Source organism: Halichoerus grypus, chromosome 7 (genome assembly GCF_964656455.1).
Source record: "Halichoerus grypus chromosome 7, mHalGry1.hap1.1, whole genome shotgun sequence".
Taxonomy (NCBI): domain Eukaryota; kingdom Metazoa; phylum Chordata; class Mammalia; order Carnivora; family Phocidae; genus Halichoerus; species Halichoerus grypus.
The window spans coordinates 128,980,049-128,999,324 of NC_135718.1; the positions used below are offsets into that span (position 1 = coordinate 128,980,049).

A 19,276-nucleotide genomic window follows, 5' to 3' on the forward strand; every position below is an offset into this window, starting at 1 on the left:
ATGATGTGTGCAGACCCCAGCATGTCAGGCTGCCAACATGTTCTTCTGGCATGGGCCCGTCATGTCTTCCTCAACCCTCTCTCTTGGATAAGTGCAGAATGCTTAAGAAACTCACCCCCTGCCCATACCTCTCCCCCTCTTCCAGAGGTGGCCCTGACTTATTTTTCCAGGCCAGCTTTTTTCTGCTGGGGTATTCTCTGTCGGCCTGTGTAAGGCACTGAATCCTATCTTTTCCTCCTAAGACCACCGGGCTCCACTTGGGGTGGACTTCTGGGCATCCGGAGGGTGATGCTGAGCTCACCCTTCACTCTCTCTTCCAGCCCAGTGACTTGAGAAAGCATAGGAGGAAACTGCTGGTGAGTGCTGCCCGATGACCCAGGTACTAATGGGTGAATTCTCCCAGGCCCTTCCCTTTTGGCTTCTCTCCCCTGGCTGGGCCCTTGAGTCTGAGTCTGGGCTCAGAGAGGGCCCCATTCTTCCCACTGCGTTTCTCCAAGCTCCTCTGCCTCGACTGGGCTGGGTAGGCAGGCCCCAGATCTCTCCCTCTATCCCCTGACGGCTTCACTGTCTGTTCAGTCGCCAGTGTCTCGGGAAGAGAACCGAGAGGATAAAGCCACCATAAAATGTGAGACTTCTCCTCCTTCCTCACCCAGGACGCTGCGGCTAGAGAAGCTTGGCCATCCAGCCCTGAGCCAGGAAGAAGGCAAAAGGTAAGTGGCACGGGCCCCACCTTGAGTCCCTCTACCCCCAAGGTCATCTCATCCCTCCCTGCCTCTGGAGGGACGGAGGCTCACCTGTCCAGGTGTCTAAACATCTTGCTTCTCTCTGAAACACTGTCAGGGAAGGACATTCCCATGTCTCCTTTGGTCACCTGCTCTGATCATAATCCCCCCCCCCCCCCCGCCCAACCTCTGCCACTTACCGTAAGTCCTTCCCGAGGTCTCACTTCCAGGTCTCCTGTTATAATGAAACCATGTTTCTTTTCATTCCACCCCCTCGTGGCCGTCCTGTAGTGCTCTGGAGGATCCGGGCAGCAACCCAAGCAGCAGCGACGGCAGCCAGGACTCCTTGCACAAGGGCGCCAAGCGCAAGGGCATCAAGTCATCCATCGGCCGCCTGTTCGGGAAGAAGGAGAAGGGCCGGCTAATCCAGCTGAGCCGGGATGGAGCCACGGGCCATGGTGTCTGTCCACGTCCTAGCGAATGGGTGCAAGCAGAGGGGCCAGGGCAGGAGGGAGTCCTGGGATCCAGCCTTCTCCGCCTGCCTCCCGGGGGCCTGTGGGTGGAAGCCACAAGTCAGGCAGATTTCAGCTCCGGAGAGGAGAGGCGAGGCAGGTGGTTTGGGTTAGAGCTGTTTCACAGGGCCACGGGCTGCCCCAGGAGCCGCTGGCTCCCACCACTAGAAGCGTCCGGCTGCAGGTGGGTGGCTGTACTTGGAATGCTGTGGAAGGGATTCCTGTACGGAGTGAGAGGTTGGACCTCTGAGGTTTCTTGCAGTTTGAAGGTTTTCTGACGTACCGTGCTCAGGACCTTCAGGAGGAATCTCTGGGTTCTTTCTTGAGGAGAATCGGTTCTTGATTAGAACTTATTTCTAGTACATCTGGTCTCCAGGACGCAACATGTCATAATGCCTATTGATGGCTTCATAGATATTCGCGGAAATGCTTGGGCAGGAGTAGCATTACCACTTCTGTGCTAATATAAAGTTCTTGTGCGTGCTTGGCGCCTGCCAGGTACACAATGAATGTCAGCCGTCTTCCTCCGCCCTCCCCTATTCCTGCTTTCCTTTCCTTCCTCCCCTCCCTTCCTCCTCTTTGCCTCATCTACCAGTCATTTGTTCAACAGACATTTATTGAGTAACTACTGTATACAAGGCTCAGCGTTGGGTGTTGGAACAATAGGCCATTCCCTCAAGGAGCTTGGTGTCTCCTGGAAAGGAAAAAAAAAAAAAAAAAATATATATATATATATAAAGAGATGATTCCAGAACGGTGTGATGATAGCAGTATGCTTCAGGTGCTTCTGGAACGCAGAACTCAGCCGTGGAGTGGTAGGGACACCAGCAGTGGCTTCCTCTGCTAGGCAACCACTGGGCCGAAGCGGGAAGGCTGCGTAGGACGTGGCCAAGCCAAGAAGAGTTGTGCGTGAGGGGACCGGGGGTCTGGGAGAGGCAGGCTCTGGGGGCAGGAGCTCTGTACACAATCGAGTCTATTCAGAGCGGGGGAGAGAGAGGCTGGGAGGAGTGGAGGAGTGGCTGTGGACCCTAGGCTGGGCCCCGCTCAGAAGGGCCTTGAGAAGTTCTCCCAAGGCAGCGGGAGCATTGACAATTGCGTGCAGGGGGAGGGCCTGATCGATGAGAAGAAAGGAACCTTTGAACCCAAAGGCATAATTAGACCTCCCTGCACCTCAGAGAAGGTGTGGATCAGAAGCTAGCTAGCTGAGTGAGGAGGAGGTGGAGGAGGAAAGGCACCTCTCGTCTGGGTGGGGAATGAGGTACAGCTCCCTGTCCCCAGCCCTTAGGAGCTGACACAGATGGGGCTGGGAGGGCGCCGGGAAGGTCTGATCTGTGGAAGAGGTATTCTGTGGGAAGTCTTAGGATTTTCTCCGCTCCCCGCACCCCGGCGGCACCTAACCCTAAGACAGCATCTCACCTCGGCTTCTGGATCGCCCACACCTCCGGCCAGCCGCGCTGTGTGGCGTGCCTGGAACTTGATGAATTCTAAGATGTGGCGCCTGCCATGAACTCCGTAGGGGTCTGGCGTCCTTTTCAGGAGATCCTTAATAGAAGAAGACCGAGCTAGGAATGTTCCCCCATGGGGTTCGTGCAAGTGTGCTCCCTGAAAAAGAGGCCAGGGGGCACGTCTCTCAGTGTGCCCATCTTCACACCCCCAGCCGGGTCAGGATAATCCTCTCTGAGCCCGGAGCCCACTCACGTCTGGCTCTCCAGGTTTCCTTTGCACCTTGGTTTGGAGGAGAGCTATGTTCTGTCTAGGATTCTGCTGCTGAAGGGGTAGGACAGCCTCGGTCCATCTGGCTGGAAAATGCCTCCAGGGTTGAGGCTCCCCTGGGGAGACTCTCTGGGCTAGGGGACCTGTTTGATGCCACTGTGGGGCCACCTGGATGTAGGGACATCGAGCGGAGGCTCTAGGAATAATGGATGGCCCCATCAGGCCTCCTGGGTTGTTAAACATTTGGGAGCCTCCTGTGGGTCTGCTCCCCATCCTGGCCCAGGCCAAGGGAGGAAAAGGAGAGGGCCTGGCTCACATGTCATCTCTTCCCTTCTAGTTATGCTAATAGACTCCGAGCTTGGTCTGCAGGAGCCCATGGTGCCTGCCAAGCTGGGGACCCAGGCAGAGAAGGACCGGCGGCTGAAGAAGAAGTAAGAGCCACAGGCCAGGATGGCACCCAGCCCCTCACCCACTGTCCTTCCCTTGGCCTGCCATGGGACTGAGCATTTCTAGGTGCCATGGGACTGAGCTCAGGCAGCCAGAGCCGGATCAAGGCCCTTTCTGAACTGAGTTGGCCTAGTCCCCCTGGGCACAGCAGGGACTAGGAGGTGGTTTTTACTATGACCCAAGGGAGAAGGAGGCTGGGGGGCTGTGGGAAGGTGACCCAGGACCTGTGGGTCTCTGGCAGAGCAGACTGAAATGTCTATGGGTCAGGCCATGTGCAAACAAAGTCAGAGCCCCTTGCCCTCTGGGAATGGAGAAGAGTCCTGCCCCATGTCTTGGCATCATACTGCTTCAGGCACGGAGCAGGGGTAGCAGTCCAGTGGTGGGGAGTTGGGTTGTGGGAGTCCCGCTTAGCACAGCCCATGGCCCCAGGAGTAAGCATGGTTGGGAGAAAAGGAGACTAGTGAGTCTGTTCTTCCTCTTCCCGCAAGACACCAGCTGCTTGAAGACGCCCGCAGAAAAGGAACGCCCTTTGCCCAGTGGGATGGCCCTACTGTGGTCTCCTGGCTGGAGGTAAGCCTAGGCAAAGGGAGTCTACTCAGGGGACTGGTGGGAAGGATGTGCAGTGTGGGACGAGGACTCCTCGGGTAGGTAGAGGGGTGGTGTCCCTAGAACTTGCCCAGCTTGTTTCTCCCCTGCCAAGTACACATGTGGCACGCCTGGCATTTAGCCCCACTCCCTTCCCCAGCAAATGCACGTACCAGTTACTGTGGAGGGCAGAACCGATGCCACTTACGGCTGATGCCTCACGGGTAGCTTGGTTTGGGTTAGGGGAACTAAGTATCACCGAGCCATAGGCTTTCACAGGCAATTTGACTCCCTCTATAGGCTGTCCCCAGGAGCTGGTCACTCATGTGATGTTGGGAAAATCCCCTCACATTCTCGGACCTTAGATTTTCCATCTGTAAAATGGGCAAGAGAGGCATTTGGTGATTGTCATCTCTACATTTCTGAATTCTGCTCTGTGTTTGCTCTTTTGAGACCATGGATGAGGCCTGGCCCTTGCTCCCTGATATTGTCAAGCTCTTGGCAGCGGGGCCCAGATCTTGGGGAAGGGGCTGAACTTACCCCCTGTGCCCGTATCTGCAGCTCTGGGTGGGGATGCCTGCCTGGTACGTGGCAGCCTGCCGGGCCAACGTCAAGAGCGGTGCCATCATGTCGGCCCTGTCGGACACGGAGATCCAGCGTGAGATCGGCATCAGCAACGCCCTGCACCGGCTCAAGCTCCGGCTGGCCATCCAGGAGATGGTTTCGCTGACCAGCCCCTCCGCCCCACCCACCTCCAGGACTGTGAGTGGCGTCTCCCTCACCCAGGACGTTTTTCGGAAGTCCTGGAATAGTATTTGCGAAGTTTCCCGTTGGTCTTTGGGAAGATGGTAACATTGATTCCTGCCCCTTCTGGTCCCTCAAAGGGCTCAACCTGGTCTCCAGGAGGGGCTGACACTGATTCCAGGAGGATCCCAGCAGCCTCGTTCCCTGCCTTCACATACCACCAGTGGGCCCCATCTCCCTATACCCACTCTGCCAACAATTGCAGATCTCTGGGCAGAGTTTCCAAGGACAGGGCTTCCAGGGGTTCTGTGTTGTTGCTGGACTCAGGGAGGCAGAGAGGCAGGGCATTTGTGAATTCTGTCCTCGTCCTCCAACCTCTCCATCAGAGTGCAGACTAGTCCATGGAGCCTCAGGGTAAAATCATTCACTGCTGTCCATCTCTTTGATTGGGATCAGCCCATTTTCCACGATCGGTGCCATTCATTCGTATTCATTCAGGAAACGTTTGTTGAGCATTTCTAGGTGTCGGGCATTGTGCCGCGCAGCGCGGCTACAGTGATACGGGGAGTTGCTCAGAGCCAGACAGGATGCGGGGCTCGGGCTGGGCCTGTGGGAGGACTCAGGGGAAGGAATGTTTGTCCTTGTCCTTGGGGTTCCCAGCTTCAAGGGAATCTTGGGGACCCACATGCAGGACCTGCTAGGTTTCCTCTCTGCCTACAGTCTTCCGGGAATGTCTGGGTCACCCATGAAGAGATGGAAACTCTGGCAACACCCACTAAAACAGTGAGTCTGGCCCTGGGCCTTGGGCCTGGGTTGGGGCTGATGACCCCCATGAGGACGAGGGGAAGGTGGTGGGAAGTCAGAGGGGGTTGCAGTCGGTCTAATATGAGATTGGTATCCCTGATGTGTGTTGGGTTCTGTTCTCAGGGTGGTGGGTTGGTGGGAGAGGAGTGGGATTGGGAACAGTTTGTGTGTGCTGGGGGATCCGTCTCAGGGGGTCCCGAGCTCACCCTGGGCCACTGGTGCGCTGCAGTGGAGAAGAGCTGGCCTTGGGGATGGGGAGTGCTTTGCCCTGGTCTGGGCAACAGAGTCCTTGCCCTTGTGCTTGATGCTTGGTGGGGGACCAGGGAATGGGAGAGCCTGGCCCTTGTGGGGCTTCCAGCCAAGTCTGCGAGGTGTGGGAGTGTGTTTTTGCCACACACACATTTGCTCCCGCCTCAGCGCAAACACAGACAGACGCACCAGCCTTGTGTTCTCTCTTGACCATCCCAACAAGCCCTCCTTAGTCACCCTTCCAGCCACTGGGGTGTCTGCTCCCTCTGCTTGATGGGGCCTGGGGTGGACGCTTCCAGGTTCCTTGACTCTGCCTGTTTCCCCTGACACGCTGCACTCGTTCCCGCTAGGACAGTGAGGAGGGCAGCTGGGCTCAGGTAAGACCCCCTTCTCTGTCCAGAACCACCTCTCAGGAGTTCAGGGCAGTATTTTCCCAACAGGCTCTCTGCCCAACAGGACTCCCTGAGTCCCAGTCTATTTATGTCCCCTCTTCGCACGGAAAGCCATGGACAGGTTTTCTCCTCCCGCTGAGGCCCCCTCCCTCCTCATTCCCCTCCAGCTACTTGTTCTGGTTTCTCAGGATGGCCGATGGGGAGCCTTAGAGGGCTGTGTCCCCAGCACACCTGCCTCTTCCCCTCTCGTCCCAGGAATAATGAGACCGAGATGGGTACAAATCCTCTTCCTCACCGCATCCTGCAGGGGGCACCCCTGGTGAGCTGGGCAAAGACCTTTTACTCATTTAGTTAGTAGGCAAATATTTATTGAGCAGCTACGAGGTGTCAGGCCCTTCTAGGCTCTCTGGATACAGAAGTGGACTCATATTCTAAGGGAGAGACAGGCAAGAAACACACAAACACACCCACGACCACTATGTCATGTGGTTCTAAGGACAGTGGAGTAGCACTGTGGATACTTCAAGGGAAACCCAACCGGGTCCTGGACAGATTAGTCATAGTATACTTACACAGTGAAACCTTCAGCAGAGGAAATAGACGAAATTTAGAAATATTATGTCAAGTGCAAAATCAAAGCCCAAAAGATTCATAGAATTTTATACTAAAACTCAAAAATAAGCAAACTTAATAAATTTTTTTTTGAGAGAAATACACATTGGTGATTGTAAAAACTGTAAAAACATTTTTTCCAGCAAGGGCGTGATAGAATACTCAGCATAGTGGTCACCTCTAGAGGGGCAGCAGGGGATGGGACGGGGAAGGCGAGCATGGGGGCGACAACAGCCGTGGGATAGCGCGGCTGGTGTCCATCGATGTTAACTTCTTTATGCTTAATAACGAACCTGTGCTACATTTATTTTTATATGTATAACGATTTCGTTTTAAAAGATAAAATCAGTGTTTCAATCTAAAAAAAAGGAAGTAGGGTAAGGAACCAGAGTGACGGAGGAGTGCTGTTCCTACAGTCTTTCTAAGGATAGGTGGACAGGAGCCCCTGTGTCGGCAGGAGGTGGCAAGAGAGTGGGTGGAGGGGGCGGCCAGGGGGCGGCTGGGGGGGCGCGGGTGGTGCGCGAAGGGGGGGCAGCCGGGGGTGTGTGTAGGGTGCTGGAGAAAGCAGCAGAGGGCCTGGGGAATTCCTGGACTGGACACCAGAGCTCAGAGTGCTGAGTGTTTCAGGTGCAGGCTTTCACCCGTGGCTTCTGACTTCTCTAGTCCATATGTAACTCTTGGATAGATGTGGGAGGCCACTTTGCGGTCCTCTGTAACGGGGCCTGTCCCCTGGGCCCAGTGGGCTAGAGGCCGGCGGAGAACCAGGAAGGCAGTTTGGCCACACGACACCGCAAATGCATTCCTGAGCCTACAGGAAGGACCTCGTATTATCTGCTGCCTGGATAGTTGCTTCTGTTCATTAGTGTAGATAATTGATCTGTGAGTGGAACCATATCATTCTGAGATCTTAAAAAGTGCCATTTAAAACCCCCACCTCCTACCACTCCCAGCTTCTTAGTGAAAATCAGCTGCCACGGCGGATGGAGGGAGGTTTCTCTCCACGGGATATGCCGGCCGTGGCCGGCTGGCACTGCCTTCCTCCCCGATAGCCGCTCTGCCTTGTCCCCCCAGACCCTGGCCTATGGGGACATGAACCACGAGTGGATTGGGAACGAATGGCTCCCCAGCCTGGGGCTCCCCCAGTACCGCAGCTACTTCATGGAGTGCCTGGTGGACGCCCGCATGCTGGACCACCTCACCAAGAAGGACCTGCGGGTCCACCTGAAGATGGTGGACAGCTTCCACCGGTGAGCAAGGCCAGAGCGTGCCGCGGGCCTCCCCCAGCCCTGGGGGTCTGTCTGCAGGGATCCAGGGGCCTCCAGCTCCTTGTGTGGCCCGTCTGGGCGCTAATGGGTCTCCCGCTTGCGAAAGCCGGATCCTCGTCTCATTCTGCAATGTGAGGGAGGATTCGGTCCTCTCACCTCCAGCCCTTAAGACATAGCAAGTCATTCTTCCTTAGCTTCACATTCTTGGAGATTTCCCTCCTAGGTCTGCATTTCATTTCTTTGTCTTTGGGCTTGCTGAAGTTTCTCTGTTCACCCTGGGAAGCCTCAAACTGAAACCAGTGTCCTGTTTCGGGCTCTAATTCCTTCTAAGTTGAGAGGAAAGGTCTTTCTGGGCCCTAGTCCTGCCTGCATCCCAGATCTGAGCCTCTCAGCTTTGAACCCACGCCCTTTGGTATACGGGATGCCATCCAAGTCTCTCCTCCCCTTTGCTGAAAAGGTCTTCTGTTCGCAAGTGTCTGCAGCAGAGGTCTCCATGACTGGCAGCCTGTGGGCAGAATTTGGCCCCACAATTGTGTTTTGTTTGGCTGACACGGTATTTTAAAGACTATGAATTTAGTTGCCAGCATTTAAACACTAGGAAATTTTACACAAAATTCTGGATGTCTGGCTTCTCTTAAAAAACTGGAAGCTCTGTTGACACATTCTAGCATGGAGACAGCCAGCTGGAGCTGGTGGTGGCCGCCCTCCTGCCACAGGTAGGCGCAGTCCCCAGATCCTGCTTCACTCACTGCGCTACCTGCTTGAGCGCAGGGGCACTTGCGCGGGGGAGCAAGGTGGGTGGTCATTCCAGGGGTTGACAGTCGCTAGGAAGGCTTTTTAACGTCTAGCTTCAAATCACACAGGAACCTCGCTCTTTGAGCCAGGTTCTTTGTCTTTTACCTCTAATGCCCACAGCCGCCCTGCAGGAGAGGTATGACCCCACCTCGCGTATTCTGAGTGCCACTCCGCTGGAAAGTGGCACAGCTGGTGTTCAGACCGAGGAGAATGAGAGGATAATGCGACGAATGTTGGGGCTGGGAGCGTGTGGCTTTTCAAGGTTCTCTTGGGGCTCTGTGGACGTCTCTTGGTCTCTCTGACTCATCAACCACGGAAGGTTCAATTTGGAAGGGATCTAGCTAGCTTCCCCGTTTTATGGGGGAGGAAACTGAGGCATGGGAAGGAGCATCAGGGATGGTAGCCAAGTCTAGCCCCCTTGCCACCACACCGCAGAGCCCGTGACGCTAGAACTCCCTACTGTGGCCTCCCTCGGCACTCCCCCACCCCTTCCCAGGGCCGAAAGGGAATCTTTTGTCTCTGTCCCAGAGGCTGCCAGGCCTGGCTGCACCTGTCCCCTCCTCAGTGATTGATAGGGCTGGGGAGAGAAGGGCTACTCCCCTGCCGAGCTGGGATGTGCCTGGTCGGCCAGGGGATCAGTCAGCCCGGCCCCACCCAGCATTCTGGAGGTCCTCCTGGTGACCCTCTGCAAAGGCCCCAGGAGAGTCTCAGCCTGCACACGTGGTTCCAGATTCAGCTCTAAGTCTGGAGTACTTCAGGGTTTCTAAAGCATTTTCCTCTTCCTTACCTCGACTACTTATATACCTGTTTTTATTCCCCTTAACATTTCATAAGCATGCTCTTAAGTCTTTAAAAATTATCATAATTTTTATGGCAAAACATATTTAAAAACCCTCCTTTGTGTGAGGAAAACAAGCCCGACAGAGACCAGGAGTGTCACCAGGTGACACAGACTGGGGCCAACATCCTTCTTTCTTGACATCGATTTCTGAGCTCTTTTCCTTGGAGCATCGTGTTCTCTTGAGCAGCTTTCCTAGAGAACCGGCTGTTTTGATAGGAGAACCGGCACACACCATCATCGGCAGCGTTCTCCTGATAGTGGTCCCATTGCCGGGTGCCTGGATGCTCCAGGGGCGAGGCCGAGCCCTTCCACGCACGACCACCTGTGATGCCCATGGCAGCACTGCAGGAGAGGGGTGGCCTCATTTCCATGTGCTGAGGGCCACCGGGCGGGAAGTGGCACAGGTGCATTCAGACCTAGGTTGATCTGACTTTAAATGTTCTCCATGCAATGCAACAGCTTTGAAAGTGCTAGGACTTGGACAGAAAATGATAGCAAGTGAGATCGAAAGTAGACAGAAGGCATTTCCGGTCAGGAGGTGTGTGTGCTTCTGCCGCCTCCAGCGGACCAAGGCTTAAACCAGTGGCTTGAGCAACGATTGGTTGCCTTGGGCCAGAAAAGGGTTCCTAGAAGTGGTGTCTGTGAGCTGTGAGGGATTGTTCTAGGAAGCAGGGCTGCCTGGGTGGAGCTGAGGGGAGAGAAGGAGGGAGTAGGCAGCATAATTTAATTTCACAAGGCGATGCCTCAATAATAGAGTTGAGAACGTCTATTCCTCCATCTGATAGATGACAAAACCCAGAGAGGCTTGAATGAAAAGCAGTATTCAAGGGAAGGAAGAACATTCTAATGAAAGGTGGGATGAGCTGCGTCAAGAGGTCGTGAGTTCCCTGTCTCAGAGGTGCTGAGTACAGGTGCTCACACTGCTCAGAAGGATGCTACACAGGGGACGCCTGTGTGAAATGGGGGCTTGGACTGGTGGCCTGTGGGGTCCCTTCTAACCTGCAGGTTCTGTGGTTCTTGGCCTGGCTTGTGATTATTTATTGAAGGCTTACTCTGCACCTGGTACTGTTTAAGTACTTTTAGTACTTTCTGTGAACCATTTCATTTCATTCATTAAGCATTTATGGTGTTATGTGCCAGGCACTATTCCAGGGGTTTGAGATATATCAGTGAACAAAACAGAGTTGCCCTCATGGAGTTTACATTCTAACTGGGAGAGACAGACAAGGAACTATCATCTATCTGTAGATAGTATCTATCTATCTATCTATCTATCTATCTATCTATCTATCTATCTATCTATCTATCATCTATCTATCTTATCTATCTATCCATCCATCCACCTATCCATCCATTAATCTATCTATACTGTATATATATACTATGTTAACAGACAAAAAGTGCTAGGAAAAAAATTAGACCAGGGTAAGGGGGTTGGGAGTATGGGCTGCAGTGGTGATGGTGATGTTGTAGTTTTAAATCAGGTGGACAAGGTGACCATTGAATTGAGAAGATGGTATTTGAGCAAAGACTTAAAGGAGACAGGGGGTGAGCCATGCAACAGATTGGGGACTGAGTGTTCCAAGCAGAGGGAGCAGCTAGTACAAAGGCCCTGAGGCACATAGGCAGGCGTAGCGTGCCGGCTGTGTTTGAGGAAGAACAGAGATGTCAGTGTATAAGGCAAATCGTGTAGCATGCGTAGGTCATTGTAAGGACTCTGAGTGAAATGGGGTATCAAAGAAATATCTGTAGGGATCTTTCTGTAGGGTCCTAACTGTATGGGTCAGATATCTGTAGGGTCATTCCAGAGCCTAGAGAGTGGGGGGCTGTTGCTTCATTCAGAGAACTTTCCTTCCATCTGTCAGACCCATACCCTGGCTGAGAGGGAGGACGTGGGTTGGGCAGAGGAGGGGAAGTAGCTTGGGCTGGGTCACATGTAAGCCCTGGGAGAAGGAGGAATGTGAGTAGGCTGGGAGGCTCTTTGAGCTGGAAGACATGGGCCTGGACATGCTATGGCTGGTGGTGGATGTGGAGCAGAGATGGCAGGAATGTGGCCCCACTGAGACTCTGGCTCAGGGAGGGCTATGTGCCTGCAGAACCAGTCTTCAGTACGGCATCATGTGTCTGAAGAGGCTGAATTATGACCGCAAGGAGCTGGAGAAAAGACGGGAGGAAAGCCAGCACGAGATCAAGGGTAAGCTGGTCAAGCTCAGCGGGCCTCCTCTGAAAGGCATGGAGCAGCCTTGGGGGAGCAGGCTCCTACCTTGCTGTTCCCTGCCCTGGGTGAGTGGCAGGGAGAGGAGGCATTCTGTGCCTCAGGGAAGCTCCAAACCCAAGAGGGAAGACTCAGCCCCAGTCTGTGTGATGAGGCAGACATAGTCCATGCCCAAAGGATGTTGCCATCTGGTGGAGAAGAAACAGTCCCTGCCCAGTCAGCTGTAACCGCCCCCCCCCCCCCAACGATGGCCACCGACTGGACAAATGCAGTGAATCCCCTAGGATTACTAGCGCTAGAGACTGGTATGGGAAAGTGCTCATGGAACTTGGTGATCTGGGTGGCATTGGGCAGGAAAGAGAGACAAGTCTTAGAAGACCCTTCAAAGGTGGAAAAATAAGAGGACCGTTCCAGCCTGGGGGCAGGAGAGGGCCCAGGCAAGGGCTCTGGGGAGAAAGCTGGGAGCCTGACGGCCTGGCCTTGGGTCCTATCGGCTGGCAGGGATGGAGGGAAGTGGGGCTTGTTCTCTAGGAGCCCAGGTGCCAGGGAAGACAGACCGAAGACAGAAAGCAGGGTAGACTGGCACTCTGGTTCCAGGGAGCCCCATATCTGTCCCCGGAGGGGGCGTGGCCAAACCTCTTGCCTCTTCCTGCCTCTTTTCTTGTTCTGCCCTCCAGATGTGCTTGTCTGGACCAACGACCAGGTGGTTCACTGGGTCCAGTCCATTGGGCTGCGGGATTACGCAGGAAACCTGCAGGAGAGCGGTGTGCATGGGGCCCTGCTGGCCCTGGATGAGAACTTTGACCACAACACGCTGGCCCTGGTCCTCCAGATCCCCACGCAGAATACCCAGGTGGGCATCCTTGTCATCAATCAGTCTCAATCTCAGGCTCCCCCTCTGCCCCACTCTCCCGCTCTCTCCTGCTCACATACACGGGTTTATGGATTTGTTGGGGGACCATTCTAGGGCCTGTCTCAGAGGGGAATCACAATGGCCTCAAACCTCCCAAGTGGTCCCGGTGCATAACCAAGCTGCCCAGGGAACCAGTGTCCTTGACATACAGAGCCCACCCAGCCCACGCCCACAACACTGTGTTCATCCCCTCCCTGCCGTGGGCACCCTTTCTCTCCCCCGACCCCATCTTTGCCTTTGACACTCTGCGCCTTTTCCTCACCCTGCTTTTCTGACCCGACTTTTCTTAGAGGAGAACTAGCCCCGAGGTCTGAGGTGATCAGAGAGCCCACTGTCTCCTTTGTCTCCCACCCTAAGGATCTGCTCCTGGGCTCCCAGGCTTGAGAAAGCTAAACATACCAAATAACACAGCCCCGAGCCTCTCCGTGCCAGGGGTTTGTCTCCCTGTCACCAGCTTAAAAGATGAGACATCTCCTTAAGTTACATTTCATAATTATTATGGAGCTGTCATCCAAGACTATAGCTAAACTCTCTAGAACCTATTTATATGTTTGGCCTTTCTAACTTCCCGTGGGCAATGGACTCTCGTTGTGCAAAGTACTTTCCGATTTTATTTGTCCTGAACGTGCCTCCCGTCAGGCTCCCGCTGGGGACGGAAGGGCACCGCCTCCTCCTCACTGACTGGGTTTGACCCGGCCTCACCTTTGGTCATTTCATCGACGCTGATTGTGTTGCCTCGGGGCCCAAGCCTTTGTCCCTCCAGACAGAATGGTCTTAATTCTTTTAGGCTTTCCTCATATAGACGCGCCTCCGTGCCCTGATCATTTTAGCCGCCCTTGTCTGGACTGTTTGCAGCTGTCAGGGCTCTTGAAATTCAGCCGCCAGAGCCGCACAAGCTATTCCGGGAGCAGATGCGTGTTGGCTTGGGTGAGGGTTGGCGGTGTTGTCTCGTAATTCCGGGGGGCGCGTTGGCCTTTTGGAGGTGTCGGGCAGCACGCAGGGCCAGTGTGTCCCATAGGCCCTCTGCGGTGACCCCTCCAAACCAGTTAGAATGGAGGGCACAGATCCCCTGTTCTCTAAGAGCTGAGGTCCCCTGCCCCCCATGAGGTTTTCTGTACGTGCCCATCTCCGACCTCCTCTGCTTTCTCGCCCGCTCCCACAGCCTGGGGGGACGTTGCTGAAGTTTGCGTCAGCTTCACCTCTCACTGCCCCGAGGGGCAGTGTCATCCGGATACTTGGAAATTGACTGTGCTTCTCCTTTCCCATCACTTAGGAGGCAGGCCTTCCGAAGCTCTGGGGTTAACATTTTCCACCCAGAAATGGGCTTGTTCTTCTCTGTCGTTGGTCTCCTGTCTCTAAATGTGCCCGGGTTTTGCGGCTAGCCGTGCATCTGCAAAGAGCTGGCGGGGACCTCTCTGGTGCTTGCTAACCTTTCTGGTTTTCCTGACTGGTCCATTTAGCTCAGCTCTTAGAGGAAGTGGGAGCTGACCCAGCGTGGAATTCTTCATCAACAATGGTTAAAAATACCTGGTGGCAGTTTCGAAAACGTTGTTGTTCCTGGCATTTCCCAAATCTCCTGCTGAGTGAGGCTCCTGGGAGGCTGAGTCAAGGCCTATAGGCACTAGTCAGCCCAAGGGCCACCAACATCTATGACTGAGCAGTCCTCCTGGCTTAAATTTTTGATGTGGAGCCTTATGAAATATGTTTCTTTAATCTAAATAAATTAAATCCTTATTTTCCGTGGTCTACATGCTTATTTACCCCTCCAGAAAGATAGGAATGCATGATTTTCTCGTATAGACAGAATATGGGGCTTTCCCCCAGTAAGTGAATCCTGCACATCCATGCATTCTGTGGTCCTACTTTGTTCAAATTACAGTTTTCTAATGTGCTCCATATGAAAGAATCCTAACAGGAGCAAGATGGCATAGAGGTCATTAACTATACCCCTCCTATCTCTCCGTGTCTCACCCTGTGGACTCCAGGCACGCCAGGTGATGGAAAGAGAGTTCAACAACCTGTTGGCCTTGGGCACAGACCGGAAGCTGGATGATGTGAGTACTTGGCTGTGAATTAGGGGCCTCTGGGATTTGGGCATTGTTGGTTCGCTGGGTTGAAATCCATGAGTTGTGCTTTCCTTGGGCTGATGATTGGTGGGGTGGCCTAAGGGAGGAGAGCTGGAGGGGTTGGGGATGAAGTCAGGGAGTTCGGGGTGGGGAGGGGCAGGGCCAGACCTAACAATAGGCCTAGGGAAGTCTCCATGAAACTCCTTGTACAAAAACTAAAGGCTCTTATGTGTTATACTTCTAGCATCTTCCAACTCTGTGCCCCACTGCCCTCCTAACCACACAGGATTGAAGGTTCCCCCCAAAGGCCATCTCTTTGGGATCACACCTTTTTCTTCGTTTCTCAGACCCCATCTCTCAGTGCTCTTGGCACAGCATGACTCCAGCCTGCTTCTCAGGATTCCCATCTGTCAGAGCGTGGTTGTTCGGAGGTCGGCGTTATGCTGAGGTCCTTAAAAGAAGGGTCTGCTTGCTGGTTCAGCTGTGCGGTTTGACACGCTGGTCCAGATGTTTATCAGTGCAGTTTCCTCTCCAGTTCTACTCTTGAGTTACCTACAAGCCAAGTTAAGGTCCTCCTCTCCTGGCCCCCCTGGCCAGTGAAAAACCAGCCTTTTCCCCTGGGTTTCGTCAGGCCTTTCCCTGAGTTTAGGCTGTCCTAAATGTCCGGATGTCCTGAGCTGTAATGCTCCCACTGGAGATGCCTGCCCAAAGGTACCTGTCTCCTGAGGAGGCAGCCCCCTCCTCAGCCCTCCTCCTCCTCCCCCTCCCCTCCTCCCTCCCCCCACTTTCCCATCACCAGCCTTGCGTGCCTTTACCTATCTGGTCAGGCTTGGTTGCCTTGGCTCCAAACAAGTTAAAAAAAGAGCCCAGATTATTTATTTTTAATGTTTCCATCTTCAATCAGATCTGTTTCTTCTGCTCTCCAAGGTCTGTGTAGCGTCCCTTTCTACACACCCCTGCCCTGACCAATGCCTCTGTTTAGACTTTTGGGCCTCTTTTTTGGGACCCCATTAGTGTTACCTACGAATCAATTAGTCTTTCTCCATCGGGTTTAACAGGGCTAAAGTCCACCTTTGTGGAATGATTGTTCTGCTTCAGTAGATAGGACACACTCAGGAATACACAGAATTTGTGGAGGGGTATTTTCTTCACAGAGGTACCTTGAAATTTGGAGTGTGTTATTTACACACACACATAATTTACGTGTGTGTGTGTGTGTGTGTGTATGTATTCCTGTCAAGGAGATAAATTGCCAGACCCCACCAGCTATCCCCACTCCCAGAGATCTTAATTTTCCCAATGCCCCTGCTACGTGGAACCCTCCTCTTATTCTCCACACACCTAGGATCTTAGCTTTCTTTGATGCTGCTTGGAAAAATGATGCCTATATATCTTAGTGTGGTGCTTTCTAATTAGAAAGCTATTTATTCCTTCCATCCTTACAAAAATATTCTTTGAAGGCCTACTCTGGGCCAGGCATTGGCCTAGGCAGAGGGGTATAGTGGTGACAGACATCTCATTTTATGCTCACACTCATCATGTGGGACGGGTTATTATCCCATTGGACTGACTGATGAGGAGCTAAGCTCAAAGAGGTAACCTCCCTACTGTCACACGCCGATGCACGGCAGAGCAGGGATGGGTGAAAGTGTATCTGATTCCTCTTCTCTCCCCCACATCCTGCTGCCTCCCGGAAGCATGTAGAGCTACCCAGCCTCTCTGGCTTCAGACACTGGGGTGGGGTTATTGAGTAGATGATGTCATCTTGGCAGCACAGAGGGATTTCTGGGATGCAGCTAGGTGTGGGGCTGCAGAGGACTGGTTCTTGCAGGAAGCTCAAAGTCGAAGGCCAGGTTCTGGGAATAAGGTGGGATTTGGTGGTGGTGGGTGCAGGGGAGGTCAGAGATCCAGGGAGCCTGCTTCCTGTCCAGCCATCTAACAGCATCAGCAACCTTGAGCTGGTCTCTTGAACTGTTTCCTCTGTCAATTCTGGTTCTCAGTTTCCCCTCTCTAGCTTCAAGGCCCTGGAGGGTTGCATCGAATTCTCCCCCTACACGGAGAGCAGGACTCCAGGGAAAAGAGGAGAGGAGCAGGAAGGATATCTTTTAGGGGACAAGCGATACAGACACAAGTCTTAGGGTTGGCAGAAGGTGGAAATGAAAAGAGAGAGAGGGGGAAGGAAGCAGGGAGGGAGGGAGAGAGAGAGAGAAAGGGAAAGCACTCTGGGCTAGGTTAAGGGCAGGATCATGGAGCGGACAGAAATGATGAGGAAAGTTCCTGATGAACTCACAGATGGGATGCCTGCATAGGAAGCCAGCTGCCATCCATTCATTTAACAAATATTTACTGAGTGCGTACAATTTTCCCAGGCACTACCTTTGGGGCTGGGGATACACTGGTTGGAACAAAAAAGATCATGGTCTCTGTCCTGTGGAGCACAGAATTTGAAAGTGAGAGGGAGGGCGCCTGGGTGGCTCAGTTGGTTAAGCGACTGCCTTCGGCTCAGGTCATGATCCTGGAGTCCCAGGATCGAGTCCCGCATCAGGCTCCCTGCTCGGCAGGGAGTCTGCTTCTCCCTCTGACCCTCCTCCCTCTCATGCTCTCTGTCTCTCATTCTCTCTCTCTCTCAAATAAATAAATAAAATCTTAAAAAAAAAAAAAAAAAAAAGTGAGAGGGAGAGAGTTGAGGGAGTGGAGGGAGAAGGAGAGGGAGAGCTTAATGAAATAATCTCATAAGTACATGAAAAAATGATACTAGGGTGGGTGCTGGGACAGAGGCACATGGTGCCGAGAAGTGATAGGAGCGTTTGGCCTCCGCAGGGCCCAAGCAGCAAACCCCAAGGGCTTGGGGCTGGGAGGGGTTGTTGAGGCAAGAACTGGTGGGTTAGTGTCCCTTGTTCCTCTGGCAGCTCTCTGCCTGCACCAGTTCTGAGAACACAGGGGTTGGCTTGGGGGTGGGGGAGATTAGACATGGCTGCCAAGCAGGGTGGAAGTGGGCTCCTCAGGGTGGGCTGGGGAAGCCTGTGCAGAGGGGCGTCCTGTAGGGTTATGGCTCTGGGTGCCCTTTGGCAGAGAGAGTTTGGAGACTCAGCTGGTAGATGGCAGAGGCCTTTGGAGGAGCCTGCCTCTGATCGGCCAGCCACCTGACCCATCACTGTCACTAGGTGCTCTCACTCGATCCCATTAGGGATAGGCAGCCTGAGAAAGAGATAAGGCAGATGATGTCCTTCCTATTTTACAGAAACGGAAGCTCAGAGAGGTCCCTTAACTTGCCCAGGGACACGGAGCTAGTAAAATGGCAGCCGGGTCTCCCGACTCCTGGCCGGGTGCACTTCCAGCGCACCGGGCCGAAGCCAGAGTGAAGGCAGGAGGCGTGGGGGGCGGGGGGGGGGGGCTGGCCGCTGCCCACTTCCCATGGCATGAGGCTGGGGGGGGGGGGGGATACTTGAAAGGCCAGTGGGCCTCCGCAGGCCGGGTTGAGATGACGGGGCTGGGCAGGGCAACAGTTCCAGGATGCTGCAGGATGGTGACAGGTCGGACCAGCGGGGACGCCACCCCACCTGGAGGCGGGGAGTCTCGGAGCCTGCAGGGGCCCCTGGGAGTCGTCTCCTTCAGCCCGAAAGGGGAGGTGACCCTCCCCCCCAGCCCCCCGCCCTCGGGCGGGCCGGGAGTGGCACCCCTGGAAGCGGCCGCCAGGGCCCTTCGCGCGGGCAGGGAGTGAGGGCCTCCGCGTGTCGCGTGCAGGGCGAGGACAAGGTGTTCCGGCGCGCGCCGTCCTGGAGGAAGCGCTTCCGGCCGCGGGAGCCGCACGGCGGCCTGCTCGGCGCCTCGGCGGAGACGCTCCCGGCCGCCTTCCGCGTGGCCAGCCTGGGGCCGCTGCAGCCCCCGCCCGCGCCGCCCAAGAAGATCACGCCGGAGGGTGAGTGACGGGCCGCCGGAGGGGCCTGCGGGCGCCGCTGCACTAACGCTGCCGCCGGGCCGGCGGGCGGGCCGGCGGGGCGGGCCCCCGGAGCGCGCGCACTAACCGCCGCCCTGTGTTCTCCCGCGGCCGCCGACTCCTCCCAGCCGGGACGGCGGGGGCGCCGAGACTGGAGCCCTCCACGGTTCGGACCTACTCCTGCTGACCCCCCCCCTCCCGCCCCGGCCCTCGCGGGGGTGTGCCCGTGGTGCGGGGTAAGTGGGCGGGGCCCGGGCCGCACGCCCCGCCCCCCCGCCGCACGCCCCCCCCCCCCGCCGCTGCTCGCGCGCGCTGCCTCCCGCCCGGCCTGCCCCCCTCTGCTTCCGCCGCTGCCGGGGCGCCTGGCGCTTGCAAGCTTGCGCTCACGCCTCTGCACCCCCTGGCCCCCCGGGACGACTCCCCGCTCACGGCGCAATGCCTCTCTCTCTCCCTCTCTCTCTCTC

The 19,276-nt window shown here is 55.0% G+C and overlaps 1 protein-coding gene across 10 annotated transcripts in view; it reads left to right on the forward strand.

Moving 5' to 3' along the window:
• PPFIA4 (PPFI scaffold protein A4) overlaps positions 1-19,276 on the forward strand; it is a 72,749-nt gene that overhangs the window by 27,764 nt on the left and 25,709 nt on the right. For 4 of the 10 annotated variants that reach the window (XM_036079572.2, XM_036079578.2, XM_036079573.2 and 1 more), the window contains exons 17-30: positions 321-356; positions 577-710; positions 1,014-1,180; positions 3,285-3,378; positions 3,883-3,964; positions 4,541-4,741; positions 5,444-5,506; positions 6,127-6,153; positions 7,852-8,027; positions 11,778-11,875; positions 12,574-12,749; positions 14,795-14,863; positions 18,620-18,794; positions 18,941-19,048. In XM_036079572.2, the coding sequence (XP_035935465.1) occupies positions 321-356; positions 577-710; positions 1,014-1,180; positions 3,285-3,378; positions 3,883-3,964; positions 4,541-4,741; positions 5,444-5,506; positions 6,127-6,153; positions 7,852-8,027; positions 11,778-11,875; positions 12,574-12,749; positions 14,795-14,863; positions 18,620-18,794; positions 18,941-18,999 (1,557 nt within the window). In that variant the 3' untranslated portion in view covers positions 19,000-19,048. The remainder of the gene's footprint in view (positions 1-320; positions 357-576; positions 711-1,013; positions 1,181-3,284; positions 3,379-3,882; positions 3,965-4,540; positions 4,742-5,443; positions 5,507-6,126; positions 6,154-7,851; positions 8,028-11,777; positions 11,876-12,573; positions 12,750-14,794; positions 14,864-18,619; positions 18,795-18,940; positions 19,049-19,276) is intronic. The other 6 variants (XR_013449926.1, XR_013449925.1, XM_036079576.2 and 3 more) reach the window with 3 other exon arrangements.